This window comes from Sinocyclocheilus rhinocerous, unplaced genomic scaffold, assembly GCF_001515625.1.
Source record: "Sinocyclocheilus rhinocerous isolate Xijiao unplaced genomic scaffold, SAMN03320098_v1.1 scaffold1006, whole genome shotgun sequence".
Classification (NCBI taxonomy): domain Eukaryota; kingdom Metazoa; phylum Chordata; class Actinopteri; order Cypriniformes; family Cyprinidae; genus Sinocyclocheilus; species Sinocyclocheilus rhinocerous.
The window spans coordinates 44,296-65,821 of record NW_015630418.1 but is presented as its reverse complement, the minus strand read 5'-3'; the positions used below and the strand labels follow the sequence as shown (position 1 = coordinate 65,821).

The window sequence follows — 21,526 nt, the reverse complement described above, 5'->3', positions numbered from 1 at the left end:
AACGAGAGAGAGAGAGAGAGAGAGAGAGGGAGGGGGAGATGAGAATTTTTTTTCTTTTTTCACAGACCATTGTAAGCAGTCAGAGAGGCAAATAGTGAAGTGCAGAGGAGAGCAACAGGCAGTCATCTCCTGAGAGTGCCTGAGAGCAATGGTCAGTCCACTGACAACAACTCAACATCCGGACAGTAAGGAAGAGGGAGGTTTTTCATACTGCAGCCTGCCCTGGGGCCTCAGAAATCATCTGCCTTTCTTCACAGCAATGCCTGCACCACATACTGAACCAAGGACAAAGTTTCTTCACTGCATGTAGTCTGATTTGCACATGAACACTGTAAGTCCTCTATGCCTTTTCACCTTTAACCTTCTGGATCAAGGGATACAATTTGAAGTTTCACTGTCCACTCTTTTCTGAAGTTGCTTGGAAGTTTCCATGCAAGTCTTGTAAATATGCTGCCTGTGGTTTTCGTGACATGGTGGGTTTGGGTGTTGCTTGGAAGCGTAGGGGGACAGTCCCAATCTCAGCATCAATCTCAGACTGACGACTCAAACCCATGGAGACAGATGATTCAATGGGAGAACAATGGACGTGTGTTCAGTCTTCTCAACAGTGGGGCTGAGTACGTCCCGGCTCGGGTTCAGGAGCGTGACAGGAACCACAGAGTGCTTTTAGCAGATGCTCCCAACCGTCGATCACAGGGTGGGAATGTACGGAGGCAAGCACCCTCCAGAGGAAGCTCTGAGACTGTGAGAGGCCAAGCCAGACATCCGTTTGGGTTTGGCCAGGTGCCGGACAACTGGCGTCAAGGTGCAGCTGGAACAGGTGAAACGAGTCGCTTCCAGTCATCTACCGGCTCTCGCTTTAGACCATCCTCCGGCTCATCCTCCTCCTCCTCCTCATCCTCTTCTTCTTATCCACAGTATCCGTTCCCTCAACAGCCTCCTTATGACTCGGTTCTGGACAGGTCATACGAACCTCCCTTCCGTGGAACAGGGTACTCCACTGGCACTGGTGGTGGCTATGCAGGCGGAGGATATGGAGGAGGTGGGTACTCTACTGGAAGTTTTGGAGGAGGTAGCTATAATGGAGGGGATCCTGCAACCGAAGACAGGTATCGATACTATCCCCCTTACGGTCAACCATACCAAGCTGTTCCTGCTCAGCCTGCACAGCCACCGGTCTCTGATGGATTGGACCACAGGTACATGCACAGTCTGTACAACGGGGAATCTCGAGATGCTGCAGTACCTGTCTCTAGCAACACAGGCTCATCGTTCCAGCCTGCGGTGCAAAGCCCCCAGTATGAACAGTTTCCCCCCTTTGGAAGGCCCCAACCACAGCCTGCGTTTGTGCAACCACCTCCACGCAACCCTCTCATCTCTAACAACGCAGAGAGCCCGAACATGAATGCAGGGAGTGTTTATCGTCCCCAGCAAAGAGGTATGATGCATATCCACGTCGTATACACTTGTGAAAGAATCATTTTGTACATCCCACACTAATGTTACTCAATAGTTTTGATCATAGACTAGCAGTCCAGAAAGTGTGTTTTACATATATTGCACTGAATGCTACTGCGTTTCGTCATGATTCATGTGTCGAGCAATGCTGTAGGCTGCTATGCTAAGTAAAGTTAATCACAGAGGAATTACAGTTGGCACTTAAGCTCTAGCACGGCTGGAGATTTGGGGAAATGGATGCACGTGTGGGGCTCGTTTCAGATTCTCGCTCTCTCTCAAGAAAAGGAAGTGAGGAAAACAGAGAGACATCTAAAAAATGTAGTTCTTCTGCCATCTCTTTGTGTTTCCTGGCAGCCCTTTGGATTTAGCAAACATGTAACCCAAGGGACTCAAACTGCACAAAAATTATTGTAAAGCTGTTTGCTTACGCAGCTGGTAATGGGCATTGCTTTTGAGCAAATTTGTCTGTTTGTTTCCTCATAAGCAGTCAGTAAAAATTACTCTCTCCTAATGTCAGAGCATCTTTCATTCCCATCACCCCATTGCCATTGTGTTTCAATTTACAATCAAAGAAGTTCCAAGTCCTTCTTCATCTCAGAGGCTGGGTTATTGGAACCAGGAGTTGTGGGATGTGTGCGTGGGTGTAAGAGTATGTGGTATTTGGTGTGTGTGCTTAGTGCCTATGGATACTCGTTCTGCACAAAGAGTGCTCATTGTTTGAAGATTTGGTTCTGGTTTTGGTGATGACTGCCCTGCGAGGGCTACGGGTGAATGATCCCAGTATTTGCTTTAGAGGGTGGGGTAAGGGGCTCAAGTGGCTTGGTTGTTGCGGGGTGGGTGGTGAACATGTGTGTGTGGGGGATTGTGGGGTGTTACTACATAAGGAGTGGGGAGATGGAAAGTACCCAGCACACATGGGGTCCATTGCCTCAGGAAACAGAAAATATTTTGCTAGCCCCTAAATAAAAGTGTGTGTGTGTGCGTATATGTGAACGTGTGTGAGGAGGCGGGTGTGTGTAAGGCCTTTGGGACTGAGTTTCTGGCCACTGCCAAAGTTCATTTTGTAATGTGAAATGGTCTTTGTCTCTTGCTTGAGTCACGCACGACTAATCACCCTAGTTTACAAAATCTGGTCATAAGGGAAATGGGTGTAAACTCAATCCACTGGAAGGTACACGTGGAAAAAATTGACATTACTCATTACCCAATGATGCAATCACAAACAAATAAGTTGAAATCAGAGCTCCAGCCTGCGGGAACATATATTATCTGTGAATCTGAGTCTTAGAAATTGAAATAACATTAGACGGGACACATTTACTTGACTTGACCCATAGCATTGAACCTCTTTAAGATGGATGTTGAGATCTGGCCTGTATCTGACCAGAGGACATTCATTTATTTTACTTGCATCTTACTAAAAAAACAGTATACTGTCATCATGTTTTTCTAAATTCTTGTGGACTTTATGAGGAGTTTAAGTCAACTACTTTGGTGTAGTGCAGGCATCCAACAGAATTTTGTGGAGAAAAGTGCAGACTGTGTGAAGAAACTTTTGCTGGATAACCACAGTCTTTCACACTCTCTTTACACTGTTTACAAAAGCTGACCAAGGAAGTTTCCTGAGGCCTTTCCTGAAGTCTGTTTCAGACCAAGCTGGCAAATCAGATGTGTACACAGAGATGGAGATGGCAAAGCATTCACTGACTCCAGTGAAGGGCGGCACTGACGAGTCTGAAATAAGGAGACTGACCAAGGGCATTATGTTTTATAGAGTGAAAGTTTCTCCCAACTCTAAACATGCCTCCAGCAGAAGTGAGATTAGATCTGCACTCCACATTGTTGCTAGCTGGAAGCAGCTGAATTTTCATGCTACTCCAAGCTGGTTTATGTTTGTTATTGCTGGTCTGACTGTCAGTAAAAAAATGCTGCTGGATGACCATCCAAGTCTTGCTGGTTAAGGTAATTACGAGGCCTAGTGGGACTCCAGTATCATACACTGGAGTCCATCGGTGCTGATCTTCTCAACAGGGTTCTTTTCTCTGAAATCCATGACATGCAAAGCAGGAAAGCAAATATGCTGTCGCCTTCCCTTTGAAGAAATGTTAATGTCCACCTACGGACTTAGACTGCACTGTTATTATATTCATAAGATTATTTAGACATAAAGTGAGCTTGTATTTTAAGTGTAAACAAAGGTGATAAGTAGTTTCTGTATTGGCCCTGTACAGAGTTTTATGAACATTAGCTGTTACCACTAGCTCTGTTTTTCTTTTTTATTTCTTTTTCTGTTTTTTTTTTTAACAAACGTGGTCACAGGCCCGATTTGGATCCAGCAGGGAAGTGATCTCATTTTCGTTTCGCTGTCACCTCTCCCTCATCTTTTGTACTCTCTCTCTCTCCCTCTCTACATGCAACACTTTGTTCTTTTTTTCTTATTTTTGCGTGACCTTAAAACCAGATGAGAAATGGTGTTTGATGCATTATACTGTGAGGCTTCAGCATTACCTCCTCAAAACCCTCTTCATCTCTTGTGTATTTGTTCAAAGGCATACTTATTTGGATACAGCCATTTTTCAAATACTTTACTTTTTTTTACATTTAAAAGCATGTAACATCAGAACAGCTCAGAACATAAAAGAAGCACATTTGTCCCCAGGACAGTGTGTTATGAGACCTGACATTGTTTTTATCCTGCTGAAAAAAAAAACAGTCTGGTTTTTATGGTCAAAGCTGATCTCCAAAGATGGTATGTTTGCTGCTTTGGTGCACTTTTCTTGGTCTGTTTGCTTGTTTTAAAGGGATTTGGACATTTGGTGGTCAGACTTGTCTGTTTGGTGGTTTTAGAGTAGTTTTGGACATGTTCAACATGATCAGACTGGTCGGTTTGGTGGTTTTGAACACTTTGCAGGTGGTCAGACTTGTCTGTTTGGTGGTTTCAGAGTAGTTTTGGATACTTTTCAGGTGGCCAGGCATTTGGACACACTTTAGGTTGTCAAACTTGTCGGTTTGGTGGTTTTAGAGTTCTGGACTCATTTCAGTTCATCAGACCAGTTGGTTTGGTGGTTTTCAAGTGGTTTCGGACCTTTTTTATGTGGTCAGACCAATCAGTTTGGAGATTTTTAGAGTTTTGCACACTTTTTGGGTGGTCAGACCAGTCAGTTTGGTGGTTTTTAGAGTGGTTTTGGACACTTTGCAGGTGGTCAGACTTGTCCGTTTTTTGGTTTTATGGTGGTTTGGGGTGTTTTTAAGGTGGCCAGGCTGGTCTGTTTGGTGGTTTTAGAGTAGTTTTGGACATGTTCATCATGGTCAGACTGGTCAGTTTGGTGGTTTTACAGTGGGTTTAGATACTTTTTAGGTGACCAGGTGGTGGTTTTAAAGTTATTTAGACATTTATCATGTGGGTTTAGGGGGATTTTGGTGCATTTTATTCTACAAGCCAGCTGAAAATCAGCTTGACCAGGGTTGAATACCAGCTATGACCTACTAAGACTAGTTAAGAAGTTTTTCCCCTTCAGAGTAATTTCAGGAGATGTGCTTCAGCAGCTGGTTCTACACTGTAACCCTGATGATGTCTCCTGTTTTTAGGTTTGCCTGACCTGGTTCCTGACCCGAATTATGTCCAAGCCTCCACATACATTCAAAGAGCCCATATGTACTCCTTACGCTGTGCTGCAGAGGAGAAGTGTTTGGCCGGGTGAGAATCCTCAGTTCTTCTATTTATGAAATGGCAAAACAAAGCTGGTCAGGCAGTATTTACACAATAACCCTCCCACACTCGTTTACAACTGTTTACACCACACCATACAATAATACTTCAAACAACTAACGAGAAGAGTGTTAGATGATGTCTGGTGCAGAAGTATGGGTGGTGTCACATCATATAAATTCCAGCCTGCTGTTATGAGCTCATCTCATATATACAACATGTTTCATTACTCAGTGCTGCCGTCCCTCATTAATGTTTTTCCCTCCTCAGCTCCGCCTATAGTGCTGAAACCACAGATTACAGTGTCAGGGTTCTTCTGCGCTTCCCTCAGAGAGTGAAGAACCAAGGGACGGCTGATTTCATGCCCAACCAACCTCGTCACACCTGGGAGTGGCACAGCTGTCACCAGTGAGTCTCTCTTTTGCCTCTGTATATGTGGAGACCTCATGGGCATAGAATACGCAGGGGACGTGGTGGACTTTTAATAAAATGTAAATTAGTCCCCTGCACTTTTTCCAGGCAGGTGTGTTCACGTACAGCTTTTCTAGGGCCAGTGTAAATAAATGTACGTTTGAAGTCAAAGAGACAGGATAGTCTATGCATGACCTGATGGTTTATTCACCAAAATGAGGTGATGTGAACATTATAGAGCACTAAACACTCTCATGCAGTGCATGTTTCATTCATACTCGAAGCCAGAGGGCGCTCTCATGCAGAAAGTCCAAAACGGACTCATATAGAAATAATAACTTATGACATGCCAGGAAATCCCTAATATTTGTTTTTCTTTTTTTTCCATTCTTGAATGTTGGATTCTTTTTTAGTTTTTTTAGAACAAAGAAGGGCAATAACATATTACTGTTGTTGTACAAATAATGTACAAATTACATCAAAACAAATACAATAATAAATTAAAACAATAAAAATAGGGAAAACAATAAGAAAATCACATGTCCATAAACAAGTACAAATTATTACAAATTATTTAAAGAGTAGATTTAAGGCTTTAAAATAATTTACTTTTTTTTTTTGCTTTGTTATTTCTTGTTTCTTTTAATGTATACAGGTAGTGATATACAGTATTTCTATTTTAAAATGAGTAAAATTAATTTTTTTCACTGCCCACTTACATTTGTGAATAAAGAATTGTCCATATATAATGAATAAATTCACAATATGCCAAATTTTTAAGTCAACAGTATACTCATAAAAAAAAAAAAAACATCATTTTCTTTGAGTTGCAATTCAATATTAGTACGTTGTTTAACAAAACAACAAAAAAATACCACCAAAATAAATACAATCATAAAATAAATGGACAATACTCTCATTTTCCTCTTTACAGAAAACACACTTCAAGTCAATGTCTTTACACAATGTTGCAATTAGCTGTTTTACAGGATAAATACGATGAACAATCTTAAATGATACCACTCTAATTTTATGTGTGATACAAAAACGTCTGGAGATCTTAAAGGTCTCTTTCCAGTTGACATCATGAAATTGTGATCTCCAAAAACCAATGGTTAAAGGAACACTGGAAATTTGGCTTGAAAATGAAATTATTATTAATTTTTTTTTCTTTTATATTTATTCCCTTCCAATTTAAGACTCAAATCTAAATTTGTTTTTTCGTCTATATCATTTCCTAATAATTTCCTAAGCACTGAGCGAATGGCATTAATTACCATCATATACTCCTTGACAGGTATATAAAATGATTTTTTTTCTAAAAACTCTAAATAGGTAAGTACAAGGAAATCCCTAATAAGGACAAAGGCATTCAGTGATCGCTGTAGCTAAGCTTTATAAATAGCAGAAATGATTTGACTGATGAAACATGTAGACAATAAACACACGATTGTGACAATATATGGTTTATATGGGTTTTTCTAAGTCATCTGCAGGTAATAAATACATAAAATATATGAATAATGTCGTGCTAATTCACATATAATTTAGTACAGAAACTATAAAATATATTTTCTGCCTAATTATGTGATAAAAAGGGGTGGCTGCAGGTAATAAATACATAAAATATATGAATAATGTCGTGCTAATTCACATATAATTTAGGGGGGGGGGTTGTAGTATATAAACCAGTCATTAGGAAAATATAAGGAAAAGATGGTAGAATACAAATTATTAGATATTGTCATTTATAGTCGTTGTTATTGTCCAGCAGTGTATTCGATTTCTTAGCCAATTAAATATAAGAGATAATAATAATAATAATATTGTCATTTATAGTCATTGTTATTGTCCAGCAGTGTATTTGATTTCTTAGTCAATCAAAAGTAAGATTTTAATAATAATAATAATAATAATAATAATAATAAAACCAGTTAAATAAAAAAAGGTATTACATTTGTCATTTCTGTCCCCCTCACCATGCAATTTCTGCCTTAATATGATTAAAAGTCCCAGAATAACGGAATTATAATAGTCCCTATTGTGGATGTATTCAATTGGTTTATATTCCTTATCCTGCATCAGAATCTGAATGAATTTTGTCGTCGATTTATGTATTTGGTTTCACTTGGCGAAGGGCTGTTATCCTCCGAGGGGATTTCCATAACATTTCCATGTACAATCAGCTGGGCCTCGTGACAAGTGAATGTCTGTGAAAAGTGAAAAAATGAATGTCTGTCAGTACTTGTCAGGTCTGTGTTTATTCACCTGTAGCTGTTCATTACATCATGTCTGCGTCGCGATCGAGAATTTGCGAGAATTGTTGTTTTGCATCGTGTTGAACATCATCGATGAAGGCTGTCACTCATGTCGGCTCAAATTGTCATCTGTCATTGAAAATGTGTGATTCAGGATCTCACTGTATCTCACTGCTGCCAATGTTAATGGTCCAAATAATGGGCGTGTTCTAGTGAAAGCTCGGGTCCCCAAACTTGACATGATCCACCTCAGAAAATAAATAAAAATGATGATCAATTAAAAATTAGGGCTGTCAATTAAACATGTTAATTTAGTCTAATTAATTTTTAAAAAAAGAACATTATATTGATAAATCTTACTGATTATACAGTACATAGAGAGAAAGACAGGGAGAGACTATATATAGACTTCTACATAGTTTGAGGTCACTTATATATATATTTTTTTTTTGATGTTTTTGAAAGAAATCAGCTTACCAGGGCTGCATTTCTTGATCAAAATTACTGTAAAAACAGTGAAATATTATTATAAATAACTGCTAATAAACAGCTGTTTTCTATGTGAATATCTGTTAAACTGTAATGTATTTCTGTGATGCGCAGCTGTATTTTCAGTATCATTACTCCAGTCTTCAGTGTCACATGATCTTCAGAAATCATTCTAATATGCTGATTTGCTGCTCAAGAAACATTTCTGATTATTATCAATGTTGAACACAGTTGTGCTGCACAATATTTTTGTGGAAACTGTGATACATTTTATTTTTCATGATTCACAGATGAATAGAAAGTTCAAAAGGACAGCATTTATTTATATTCAATTTGTCTATACAATTTTTTTTTTATATTGATGCATGTCATTAATTGAGATCAAATGTAATGCATTTTAAAATAATTTTAATTGGTATATCATGTAATTGATTTAATTGCATTTTTTTATTTGGTAGACAGTCCTATTAAAAATAAATTGGAAGTGAATAATAGTACAGTTTAATTCTGTAGTTCAGTCGAGGTGCAGACGATACGGCTGGTGAGCATTTGCTCATAAACAGATTATTAATGTAACCTGGAAATGTCAGTACATGAAGTATTTAGCACTTTAACTCATTTCTAATGCAATTAGACAGCTGAGCGGTGTGATGACCTCTTTCATGTAACCTAAATCTGACGCCATGCGAACAAGCACCTGACTCTCTTTGGAGAAGAAGAACTGCAGGGAGATGTTTGTCAGTGAGCAGAAGCTAATCTATAATTACTCGCACATCTCCGCTTCCACATGATTGATATTTTTGTAGAGACTGAAAGTGTCCTTGGCGTCTCATTACTAACAGCTGAAATGAAAACTGCCGTTTTTCTTCCCATCATTCTGGTACAGCTTGATCTTAATTTCAGCCGTCCAAAGAATGCTTTTCCAGAAGTGCTCTGGCTTTTTTATATGTTTTTGGCAAAGTCTATAATCTGTGCTTGTTTGCAGCTTGTGGTGAAGCCTCTGTATTTGCTCTGGTGAAGTCTTCTCTTGATTGTAGACACGTCTGCCTCCTGGAGCGTGTTCTTCTCTTGGCTGGATGTTGTGAAAGGGTTTTTCTTTACCATGGAGAGGATTCTCCGATCATCCAGCACCGTTGTCCTCCGTGGACATCCAGGTCTTTTTATGTTTCTGAGCTCACCATTGCGTTCTTGTTTTTTTCTCAGAATGTACCAAACTGTTGATTTGGCCGCTCCTGATGTTCCTGCTATCTTTTGAAGCCTAGCACGGTACATATTAAAGAGCTGTAATTCCTTAACCTTTCCTCCAATTGTGATGAGAATACCCTCAAATAAAGCTCTGAGTGTGCACTTTAAGCCCATACATATCATATAACTGTAACTGGAATATGTTTTGGTGAGCAGCTAAAATAAAAAATAAATAAAAATGTGCCTGTGTCCAAATATATAGTAAACTGATTTTAAATTTTGATGCAGTGGAAGTAGTTAATAAGTCGTTAGTTAACTATGATAGCAGTAATATTTCTTTATTTCTTTACTTTTAGTGAGATGACAGCAGGTGGTTTCTTCTCAGTTTGTGATTGTTTAAATACTGCTCTATAACTCATATTTATTTGGATTCAGTATAAGTCAGTTGCACATGTAGAAGAGAGTTGCCTTAAGTGATTAGCTGGCCCAATTTTTCTGTGGTTAGCACTGCTGTGTGTGTGTATGTGTGTGTGGTGTGTGTGTGTGTGTGTGTGTTTGTGTGTGTTTGTGTGTGTGTGTCATTAGTTTGCTCAGGGATTTGGCAACCGGCCCCTGAAATGTCTGTCATCCCCTCATCAAATAAGATTTAATATGCTTGGCATATTATGGGAAATATAGTATCCCTGTGGAAACTCTGAACTCTGTCAGAGGAAAGTACCTGTTTTCCCTGCCGCAGTCCTTCAGGTATTACCACAGCTTTCCGAGAAAACACTTTTGCCAAAAGACCAAACAGACGGTAAGAAACAGCGGCGTCACACGTAGAGTCAGACTGCTGACGCACCTGCTGGAATAGTCATGCATTTCAAAGACTTGACCAGAAACACAGAGCATTGCTTTAAATTATTATTTCAATGTTTATTGAGCTTTATTTATTTTTTGATTGATGGCTGTTAACCTTTTGTCTATACTATTGATACAGTGAGGTTTTTACATTGAGATTTTAACATGCATAGATTATTTTACAGTAAGTACTTCAATGTAATGCTATGGATGCTGCAGGTGGTGGATCGTTTATAGCCTTTTCTCACAGCAGCTGGAATAATGAAATGTATCATTTTGATGGAGGATTGTAATCCAAAAATGTTTGTGTTTATGGAACACATGTGACTGAAATTAGATTATATTCCAGTTTTAAATGTGCATCTGATTACAGATAGCCTACGTGGGATTACACAAGATTTGTGTTTTAAAGAGAACCAGTTCTAAGGATGAATAATTTGCTTTTTGAGTTAAAATAATTTCTTTATATGAAATTTGAATGGTATGACAATTAGAGATTAGACTGTACAGAAATTGAAATCTACATGCAGTCTAACGCTAATACACACTACATACATGCAATGTTTAACCTTAACAATTTGAGAACAAAGCATAACAGTAATAATAATTGCCACAGTTAGATGTGATATAAGCTATGTGATCCTTAGATTTAATCACCATTGGTAACGCGATTTTTTTGTAATGCTTTTTTTCCCTCAGTTGGTCAGAACAAAAGTGGCAGACTTGTTACGTACTTGTTCAGATGACATTTTCCGGTGAAAATTCTTATTTGTGTCATACTTCCAAGACATAGGCTAGAATCTGTGATTCCTAAGTACAGTATCCACACATTCACATCAAAACATTAGATTCATGCCGGTGCACAACCCACACAAGGAAGATAATTCCGCAAATAACTGCAATTGCAGGTTTCAAACAGAGATGGCGACAAAGAGGCAAAACCTACGGACTGCAGTTTTAATAAAGCAATAAGCCCCAAGAAGCCGTGGTTTACAGTGAATTTATAACAGCTAAGGGGCGTTGTTAGGTATGACGCGAAGCGGAGTTAACCCCCTTAGCTGTTATAAATTCACTGTAAACCACGGCTTCACGGGGCTTATTGCTTTTATAAAACGGTTATTCCATATACGTAGTTAGGTTTCACAAAATAAAACCGAGCAAATAAAGTGTAATGATATTAATAAAAACAGTATTCTTCCACCAAATAATGTAGTTCCTCAGAATCAGTTGTGGTTGCAACAAAGTGGTTGCCGAGCAACACACAAACGTAAACAAAGGTGTATGTTACTTTGTAGAGTAATTTACAACAGCTTCGAACATGGCTCAGCCAATCAGAATCAAGGACCGGAACTATCCGTTTTATAATAATAATAAAATAACACTAGGTGGCATAGCCATGGTCCTTCTTTCATGTCAGTGTCGTCTCTTCTCTCTCTCTCCGATCAGACATTACCACAGTATGGATGAGTTCAGTCACTACGATCTGTTAGAGGTCAGCAGCGGCCGGAAGGTGGCGGAGGGACACAAGGCCAGCTTCTGTCTGGAGGACACGACCTGCGACTTCGGCCATCTCAAACGATACGCCTGTACTTCACACACCCAGGTGCACTTCTGAGACACATTCTCTTATTTATTATTGATAATAAAATTATCAGCATGCCATTGTTTTTTGATTACACTAATGTTTAGATTCGTTTTAATATTCCAGGGTCTCAGTCCAGGTTGCTATGACACATACAATGCAGATATTGATTGCCAATGGATTGACATCACTGATGTTCAGCCAGGAAACTATATACTCAAGGTAGATGGCCAAAACATTTACACTCCGTCTTCTATTTCACACCGAACGCGTTTTTCATAACCTTCAAAGAGAGTCTTCTCAGAGAATATCTCGTATTTCTAACACATCAACAGAATACAACACGTCTCGCTAAAGGTTTGGCACGAGGAGACGTTTGATGTCACGCATGTCGTCCAACTCTTCTGTTTGTTATCTGTGCTCATAAATAAGACAGATACAGACATGCCTCTTCAGGCAGATCCCAGCCGCTCACTTTCCGACCTTCAGCAAAACTACAACACAACAGATGAAGTACACCGCTGTTAAAAGCGGTCGCCGTTACCTTCTACTCTGAGGCTAAGTTTTAATATCCTTTCATAGCAGTGGAGGATTGAACGGCAAGCAGTCTCTGCAGAAATTGGAAGAATTGCCAAAAATGTTTCCTAGTCAAGGCAAGAGACTGATAGACAGAAATTAGCTACTAAATGTAGGGGCTATTTACTTTTTTGCACAGATGAAAGGTGCTTTTCTGCATATATTTTTGTTGAGGAAAAGATTTCACAGTCAACTTTTCATTGTTTTATGTTAAATTTATCCCACTTTCAGCCATCAATACTGTCCACCAGAGCCTAAAACTAACATTTTTCTACTTCTGCCAATGGCCGGTGATTTATGTCTGTATGTATGTATGTATGCATTTATTTATTTATGTATGTATGTATGTATGTATGTATGTATGTATTTATTTATTTATTTATTTATTTATTTTTATTTATTTATTTATTTATTTAAACCCAAACCAATAAAGAAATATCACTAAATTACTATTGTATAATAATAATAATAATTATTATTATTATCATTATTATTATTATTATTATTATTACTATATAACAACAATTAGTAACAACAGTACAATTAAAACACTAATATTTATGGTTATTTTTTCTTTGCTTTTAAATGTTAAACCATAGAGCAATTATTTTGGTGGAAAGCCACCGGGAAACTTTTCTTTTGAAATGCTTCTCTTTTGTTGACAACAGATTTCTAAACCATTTTCATTAGAAAATGTGAAGTTGTTTGCATTACAACATAGTCTTTGCTGTTTGATAATCGACAATTAACCATGTTCTCAGGCCTTGTTAAAATTAATAATAATAAAAAAAGTAACCAGCCAGCTGTTGAGTAGCACTGCTTTGTGTACTCACCAACTCTGAATTTTGCTTGCATTTGGAAAGTGTTAATTTTAGGCCCTGCATGTCCAAAATATGTAATAATGTGGTCACATATATATTGTATGGGGTGCACTTACTTTTTCACAGCACTGAAGGTCTAAATTCTGTTTAAATTCCAGCTCCAGGTTAACCCGAAGTACTTGGTGCATGAGTCGGACTACACAAACAATGTAGTCAGGTGCAATATCCACTACACAGGCCGCTTTGTCAAGACAACAAACTGCAAAATCTCCCAGTAAGTACACATTGCTTTTTAAATGTGTGTTAATGGATCAGTAGCTCCATAATGTGTAGCATATATTCATCTACACGCTTTAAAATAAAGTTTCCAAAAGGAGTTTTCACTGCAGTGCCATAGAAGGACCATTTTGGGTTCTTGTTGATCAGTTTTTAAAAGGACCATGTTTTTCGTAATGCTTTAATATCTAAAGAACCTTTTTCCACTATAAAGAACCTTTTGGTCAATGGAAAGGTTCTTCATGGAACCATCAATGCCAATAAAGAGCCTTTAATTTTCCACATCTATGAAACACAACAGAGCAAATGATTGTTTCTTCTGCTCCTATAGGTCATGATCTGTCAGATCCGGATGAATCTCCATGGAAGCGCTGTTCCATTGCAATGTGAATGGAATTCCTGGTGCGTCTGTGATTGTTTATTGCATTTGTCTCGTTCCCGTATTTGTGCCGTTCTTGTGAAACTGGGAGGAACGAGCACACATAATCACAACATCACGCAAAACCAAACACACACTGAGGAATCCCATACTTCACAGCACACCGCAGACCAACATCTATTTTCCTTCCATCCACCCCATTAACCCTGATTTTTCATAAAAACACACACTCGTTGCCCCCAATTAAGTCTAATTCCTTCACCATTTTTAAGTGGGTTACATCGCTGGAATGCAAAGTGAGATCAGGCATGGCACTGTTGTACTGTAATTCTGTCATTCAGATCAGGAAAATCAGCAACTGGAAACAATCCTCTTTTTTCCAAACCTCTCTCTTTGTCTGTGCCACTTTAGCGAAGGTGCAATACTGAAGAAAGAGTCGTATGAGAGAACGGCCTGCCTGTCAGTCATCCTCCAGCTAACCTATTAAGTAAAAAGTGGTTTTAGTTTGAATGAGGGACCTGGAAAAAAATAGCTTTGGGATTAAAGCACTTTGAATAAATGCCTTGAATCCAAAAGCTGGAGGCAGTTTATCAAGGTGTTTTTACCTTGGAGGTTTATTATAGTCTTTTACTTAACCTGCTGTGATTTACATTCAATTGGATTGTAATGTTGCCTTGTATGTCAGTCCATTGAGAATGCAATAAAGCAAACTACTTAAATTCAGACCATACTTGAGATGTTCCCCTACAAGCAGCTGAAGCTCTATCAGTTTGGTTTTCTGTGATTAAATTAATATTTCAGGTTCAATACAAGAATTAACAGACATAATGTGTGGCATAATGTTGATTACCACCACAAATAATTTACACTGAGTAATTACACTGAACCACTTGCAATGAAAGTAAATGGGGCAAACTTTTGGATGATTTGAAACCTTATGCATTTATAAAAGCACTTACATTAAATCTTCTGTTAAAAATTGTGCATCATTTGAGCTGTGATTTTAGCATTGTCATGGCAATGAAATTGTAAAATTGGATGTAACTTTACGCAGAAAAAATGTTGGCGATTTTCTGCACAAAAATCATGCATATTACATACCTCTTGTGGCTTTACTATTGAAAGTGCTTCCATTGTAAGTGATTTAAAACTGTAATGCTTTTTAAAGAAAAAGTTTTTTTTTGGTGGCAATCAACATTAATTATGCATTTACTGCATTGCATTCAAGGTATACACTTTATCAGTTCATGCATTCGCTGGGAATTGAACCCATGACATTGCTGTTGATCTGCATTTACATTTGCATTTGACAGGTGCTTTTATGCAAAGTGATTTACAATGCATTCAGGATATTAATTTTATCATTTTTTGACATTAACATTTATGCATTTGGCAAATGCTTTTATCCAAAGTGACTTACATTGCATTTAAGGTATGCATTTTAAAAGTCAACACATTCCCTGGGAACTGAACCCATGACCTTGCTGTTGTTAGTGCCATGATCTACATTTACATTTATGCATTTACCTTTTATCCAAAAAAGACTTGCTTTGCATTCAAGGTATGCATTTCATTAGTCCATGCATTCCCTGGGAATCATACCTATGACCTTGCTGTTGCTAACTGCATGATCTACATTTATATTTATGCATTTGGCAAATGCTTTCATGCAAAGTGAATTACACCGCATTCAAGATATGAATTTTTTTCAGTCAGTGCATTCCCTGAGAATTGAACCCATGACCTTGCTGTTACTAACTGCGTGAGCTACATTTACATTTATGCATTTATCAGACAGTTTTATCAAAAAAAAGAAAAAAAAGAATTGCATTGCATTCAATGTATGCATTTTGTCAGTTCATGCATTCCCTGGGAATTCTAATGCCATGATCTGTTATTTAAGCTGCAGAAACATTATGTCACAAGTGCTGTCGTATTGAACTCGTATTGAAGCCAGGAATATTCCTCGAGTGTTAAGCTTGTAAACCGTCCTTTGTGAGATTTACTTGTACTGACGTCCACGTTGGAACGTATCTATTGTTTCTTTAACTGCCAACACTGGTCAGCTGCCACAGGTTGAAATATATGATACAGTTAACCCACTAATGCATGCCATTATCTAGGTAAGAAATGAATTTATTTTATCATATCATATTCATACCCACTGTTCTCATGTACTGTGTGGAGGGAAATGCTGTACTTGCTGTGTTACACTCCAGGAATTCATATTTCTTTGTATCTGAAATTGAGATTTATGCCTTGATCGTTAAATCGAACACAGACTTAGTTGACACTACTGTTGCAAAGCTAACATTGCATAACTTGATGTTACTGACAATCTTAATTCAATCCGTACCTACCTCGGAAAGAGAAAGTTAAACATATGCAGTGAAAAAGAGCTCCTTATGACGCTACGCTTGAAGAGCCCTAAACGACAAACAGCCTACACATATGCTATAATCGAATAAATTCAGTTAAATGCATACAAAACAAGCTTTCTGTGAGGGTCGTCGGATGTGTGTGAATGGAGCGTGTGTTGTGATGCATCACACGCTTTTCAACCAAAGCTAAATGAATTCCTTTCTGTGGTGAGCAGTTCTTTTATTATGAAAACATGTTACAGTGTTTTCCATGATCAAGATCCAGATCAAATGCAGAACAGACTTGTCTTATCGTATCTCTTTATACTCTGCATAAATGAATATTATAACATTGTTTATAGTGTAGACAGTAAATTTGTGTCTGGTTGCTATCTGCTTTTGTGTATATCAATCTCTTTGAGTTGTTGTTATCATTGTTGTGGTTGTCGGTTTTATTTTTTGTGTCTTAGAGTTCATACTGGATCTTTAAATAAAGACTGAAGTGTATACCAGCTTTTTTAGTGCAAGTGCAGTTTCATTTTTTGACTTCAGACAAACCAAATTCAGTTGAAGCGCTTGGAAAATACAATTCTGCCACACACTCATGAAACTGCTAAAGTGGCAGAGTTTTAGGGAAAGTTTCCCATCTGCCGTCTGCGTTTGCACAGAACATGTACTGTACTGAATGCCAGCGGTTTTGTTGTAGCGAAACAACATTTTGATTAAGAATTAGGCCAGTAATGAGAACTCTGGAACCCCAGAAGCAGAGCAAAAATGCATCTCAGCGTATGTTTTAAACAACAATCTACACTTAAAGTCATCACAGTTAAATACTTAAAGTGCAGGTAAACGGGAAAGAATGCCTCTCCTTCCCCAAAACACACACGCGCAAGCTTGAACAGATGACTACAAAGGGTAGCTTGGCTTTGGCACATGATTTTTCCATTATAAATTGATAATACATTTTTGTTTTGTATCAGCCTGCTTTGATATGTAATATGAAAACCAATAAACATGTAATTTCTGAAAAAGACAGTGATGCCAAAGTTTACAAGAGGGACAAACCAGAACACAATGAGCCTTTGTTAGAATGCTATGAGATGCTGGCTAAGCAACAAAAGATTTTTATTATTATTCTTATTTTTATTTTTTTATTTTTTTGTCACCAGCTGATGCCCTAGATTGCATATATAAATATGAATTAATCCATGCATGCATGAATAAATAAATGCATGCATGCATTTTAGTTTTTGTTTGTTTTTCAGATCAGTCAAGGAATGGCTTCTTTTGCATAACAATGTTTTTAATAATGATTACATTTTGAGAGACCACTGGTGTGAAAAACAGTTTTAGTCAGTGTGAACTGTGCAGTTTATAGACTACATGCTTGTGTGTTTGCAGTGAGAAAATGTCGCCAAATAAGATCGAGTCAGAGACCTATTAGTGAATTCCACTAACATGACATCAGATTAAAAACACAACGAGGAGCCATTTTCAGCAGAGCGCCAAGTAATACGTGTGCTTCGGTTTTAGAGTAAACACGTGCGCGAGCTGATTTGCTTCACTGAGAGAACAGTCATGAGGTCTGCAAGCCCTCAACGGGAAGAGAGCAAAGATGACAGCAAACGAGAGAGAGAAAATATAAATGCCAGACCAGAAGATTAGAAAGGCAAATATGAATCATAAGAATCTGGCATTTCAGCTTAAACCAGCATAAACCGGCTGCTCTTTCTGGCATTACCTGATTGCCAGACTGATCTAGTTTGGTGGTTTTAGAGAGGTTTTAACCTTATCACCAGTTCAGGGTTGAAGACCAGTTTGCTGAGCAGCTTGACCAAACCTTGGAAAACCAGACAGAGCTTCTGAAAACTAGACTAGCTAAACACTACCCTTACCAAAAAGTAGTATACTTCAAGTTCTGTTTTATGTCTGATGATCGTGTTAGATTACATGTGGAAGCATCTGTTGTTTCGTTTTCTTCTTCACTTGTGTTTTTTGGAAATTCTGTACAGAAGATGTGTACTAGCGCCCTCTACAGTATAACACTGAAAACACTGATTCTAGGAGCACAAGTTAAATATATTTAGACTTTTTCTAAGTATAAGTCAAGTATACTTAAATGTCATTTTAAGTATATTTCTGAGAAGTACATAAAGCCCATTTCTGAGAAGTACATAAAAAGTAGACTAAAAGTATACTTTCCTATTTTTTGTTTAAAAGAAGTATACTAATAGCACACTTGAATAAACTTCTTTTTCGTAAGGGTAGCAAGATGGTCTTTTTGGTAAGAATGGAAAACAATGGAAAATACATGATGGAGTCAAATGCTCGAGTGATGCAACAACATGTAACAGTTCTTCAATTAAGTCATTCACGTTATGAGGCTCGTTATGACTCAGAAGTCATAACATTCAGAAACAAAGAAAGCCACTGCAATAATGTCACCAGAGCATAACTACATTTTAGCCTTGATGAGCTTTTTTAACATGAGTTTAGTAAATATTCAGTCGCCTACACTGACCAGCTCATAATGTATAGGCTATGCAACATGCATTATTGTATGGTATCAAATTGAGAAAATAGTCATATTCAAGCATTTAGATGCTTAAGTTGTTGATCAGATTATTTCAGGTATACATCACATCTTTCAATTTAGTTCAGATCAACTGAGTTGTTTTCGTCGGAACGTTCCCAGAACTTTATCTTTGAGGTTGTTATGAACAATGTTCTTCCAGTAACGTTGATAGAACGTTTATTCAAAGTTATCTGGTCTTTAATAATATTAAAACGTTAGCACAAAAACATTATTTACGCATCATTCATGGAACATGTTGGTTGGTCGTTTAATGCCTAATATTTTTAAAATGTGGCTACTTGTTTCAAAACATCCAAAGAACATTCAAGTATAACATTCCCATAATCTTTCCTTTAAGAATAAACTTTTTTTTTTAAACATTTAGAAACTGAACATTCAGAAATAATGTTTTCACAACTTAATTCAATGTTAGAAAAACTTCCTTAGAACGTATTTTTGGCTTGAGTCATCAGTCCGATTATAAACAGGTTATTTGGGTGCACGTAAACAGTTTTTAAAAGTAGTGCGTTACAATATTGCGTTACTCCATAAAAAAGTAACTAATTATGTTACTTAGTTGCTTTTTATGGAAAGTAATGCGTTACATTACTTTTGCGTTACTTTTTAAATCTGGACAGGGCTTGCTTGTTTGTTTTTCAAATAAAAAAGTTCTATATAAAAAGTAACGCGTTACTTATTTGAAAAAGTAACTCAGATACTCTCTTGTAAATTAAAAAGTAATGCGTTACTTTACTAGTTACTTGGAAAAAAGTAATCTGATTACGTAACTCGCGTTACTTGTAATGTGTTACCCCCAACACTGCACGTAAAAACGTAGCTAGTGAAGTCACATGGTTTATGTACAAATCCAATGGAGCGTTTGATCTGCTGTTCAATATTCATCGAGCATGACTTGTGACGATAAAGTAAGTAGAAAACATAACAGCAGGCGGTCGACCTGAGATGTTTGTGTAGTGAGCAAGCATTTGCTTGTTTTGCTCTCACGATGCGGTGGTCTGGATGCCGCTGTGATTTATCTCCATGCAGACTAGTGCCGTTCTCCACCATTAAATCAAATGATTAACAACTCGGACTCAGTGGGAGATTATCTTGAACCATTCAGATGTGAAGAGGGAGACCGAGCGTCGCGGTAAATAATTCAACTTACGGTGAAAAACAAAAGCGTGAAGATCTTTCACTTCATCCTTCACTTCAGAGCGGCTGGTTTACTTTAATAATGAAGGCCTGTTGCAAACCGAGGCCGTTCGCCTGAGCTAATGACCTCCTCATCATCTCTATTTATGTGTGCCATTAGGTTTGAAGGTCTTGGAAGAAAGAAGGTGAGTTGTCTTGGCAGTCTGGCTCATGGCAGTAAACACCGGGAGTCCCTTATTCCATCGCTCCTGTCCTCGGTGAAGATGGCCTGCTTTCCACCCCTTTAATTCTGTTACTCGCAAATGGGCCGTTCCTGAGACAACAGGGACGCAATGGGGGAATAAATTCTCATTACAGAGGTGCTGCTAACAGAGGGCAAAACTGTCGCAGGGATACGCTTGTTTATAGACTCTCAGACAATTGGAACAAATGACTGGAAACGGCTCTGGAGTTGCTTATTTTACAGGTTCTTCTCAGTCCTGATGAGGCTTTAAATCCACAGATGCTGATGTGGTGCAAGGGTTTAAAACATTGACAACTTTGGGACACGGTGGCTCAAGAGAGCTGATCCAAATCTCACGGGATCTTCACCACGCATGAGGCCTTTGGGCTTTAATTCAGCTGTTAAAGCAGGAGACTGTTCAGTTCGAACTATGCAGCATTGACAGTTATCGAACTGAACTGAATTGAGCTGAATAATGACACCATTGTCCTCTGTAGAGCTGCTTTACATCTGAAATTGAATTTGTTGCATAATTGATCAGTTCAGGAACATTAAAAGTCTAATTTGTGTGTTTTTAATAAATAAATAAACGTAAATAAATCCATGCAGCACAAAGATCTATCTATCTATCTATCTATCTATCTATCATCTCACAGCATTGGGATCTCTGAGACCCAGACATAAAGAAAGTTAATCTCGACATGATGGTCAAGAGAACTACGATGTTTAATAGCACATCATGTTGTGAAATAGTGCATTGCAGTGCATCAGTAGCTTACAGGCATGATTATAATTCATAAACAATGAGTCCCATCATTAAATAAAAGCGGAGAAGAAGAAGTCTAAAAAATCAGCCAGAGGCGTCATGTAAAAGTTTAAATAAAGTTTGGATTACATTATCTGTTTGCCATTGTTTGCAGGGACGTGATGAATGCTGTACACAAGTAGACAACAAGAGACAAACAACAGCTGATGTAACACGAGATTACGAAGCACAAACTGATTGTTTGTCCTCAAAACATGGATCTACCAGATGCTTTTATTTAATGACTTTCAACACTGCACACCATGTACACACACACACACACACACACACACACACACATATATATATATAGTATGGTATTTTTCAATTAAAGACAGCTTGTAGATTTAATATGGGCTGCTTTTGCTGCTTGACACCTTTTTATTGGTCATTTTGTGTGTCAAGAATAAGGTCCAAGGTTAAG

General features: G+C 37.9%; 1 protein-coding gene across 1 annotated transcript; it reads left to right on the top strand.

The window, feature by feature from the left end:
• The first annotated feature begins 77 nt into the window (after positions 1-77).
• On the top strand, positions 78-14,506 carry loxl1 (lysyl oxidase-like 1). The gene is made up of 7 exons (XM_016552767.1): positions 78-1,438; positions 5,047-5,155; positions 5,438-5,575; positions 11,797-11,953; positions 12,059-12,154; positions 13,488-13,603; positions 13,937-14,506. Exons 1-7 carry the CDS (start codon positions 448-450, stop codon positions 13,941-13,943), a joined length of 1,614 nt encoding a protein of 537 aa, XP_016408253.1. The 5' UTR covers positions 78-447; the 3' UTR covers positions 13,944-14,506.
• The last annotated feature ends 7,020 nt before the right edge of the window (positions 14,507-21,526 follow it).

Coding starts and splice junctions, on each gene's coding strand:
- loxl1 (XM_016552767.1), top strand. CDS start 448: ATGCTGCCTGTGGTTTTCGTGACATGGTGGGTTTGGGTGTTGCTTGGA. Junction 1,439..5,046: donor TTATCGTCCCCAGCAAAGAG/GTATGATGCATA, acceptor TCCTGTTTTTAG/GTTTGCCTGACCTGGTTCCT. Junction 11,954..12,058: donor CCTGTACTTCACACACCCAG/GTGCACTTCTGA, acceptor TTAATATTCCAG/GGTCTCAGTCCAGGTTGCTA.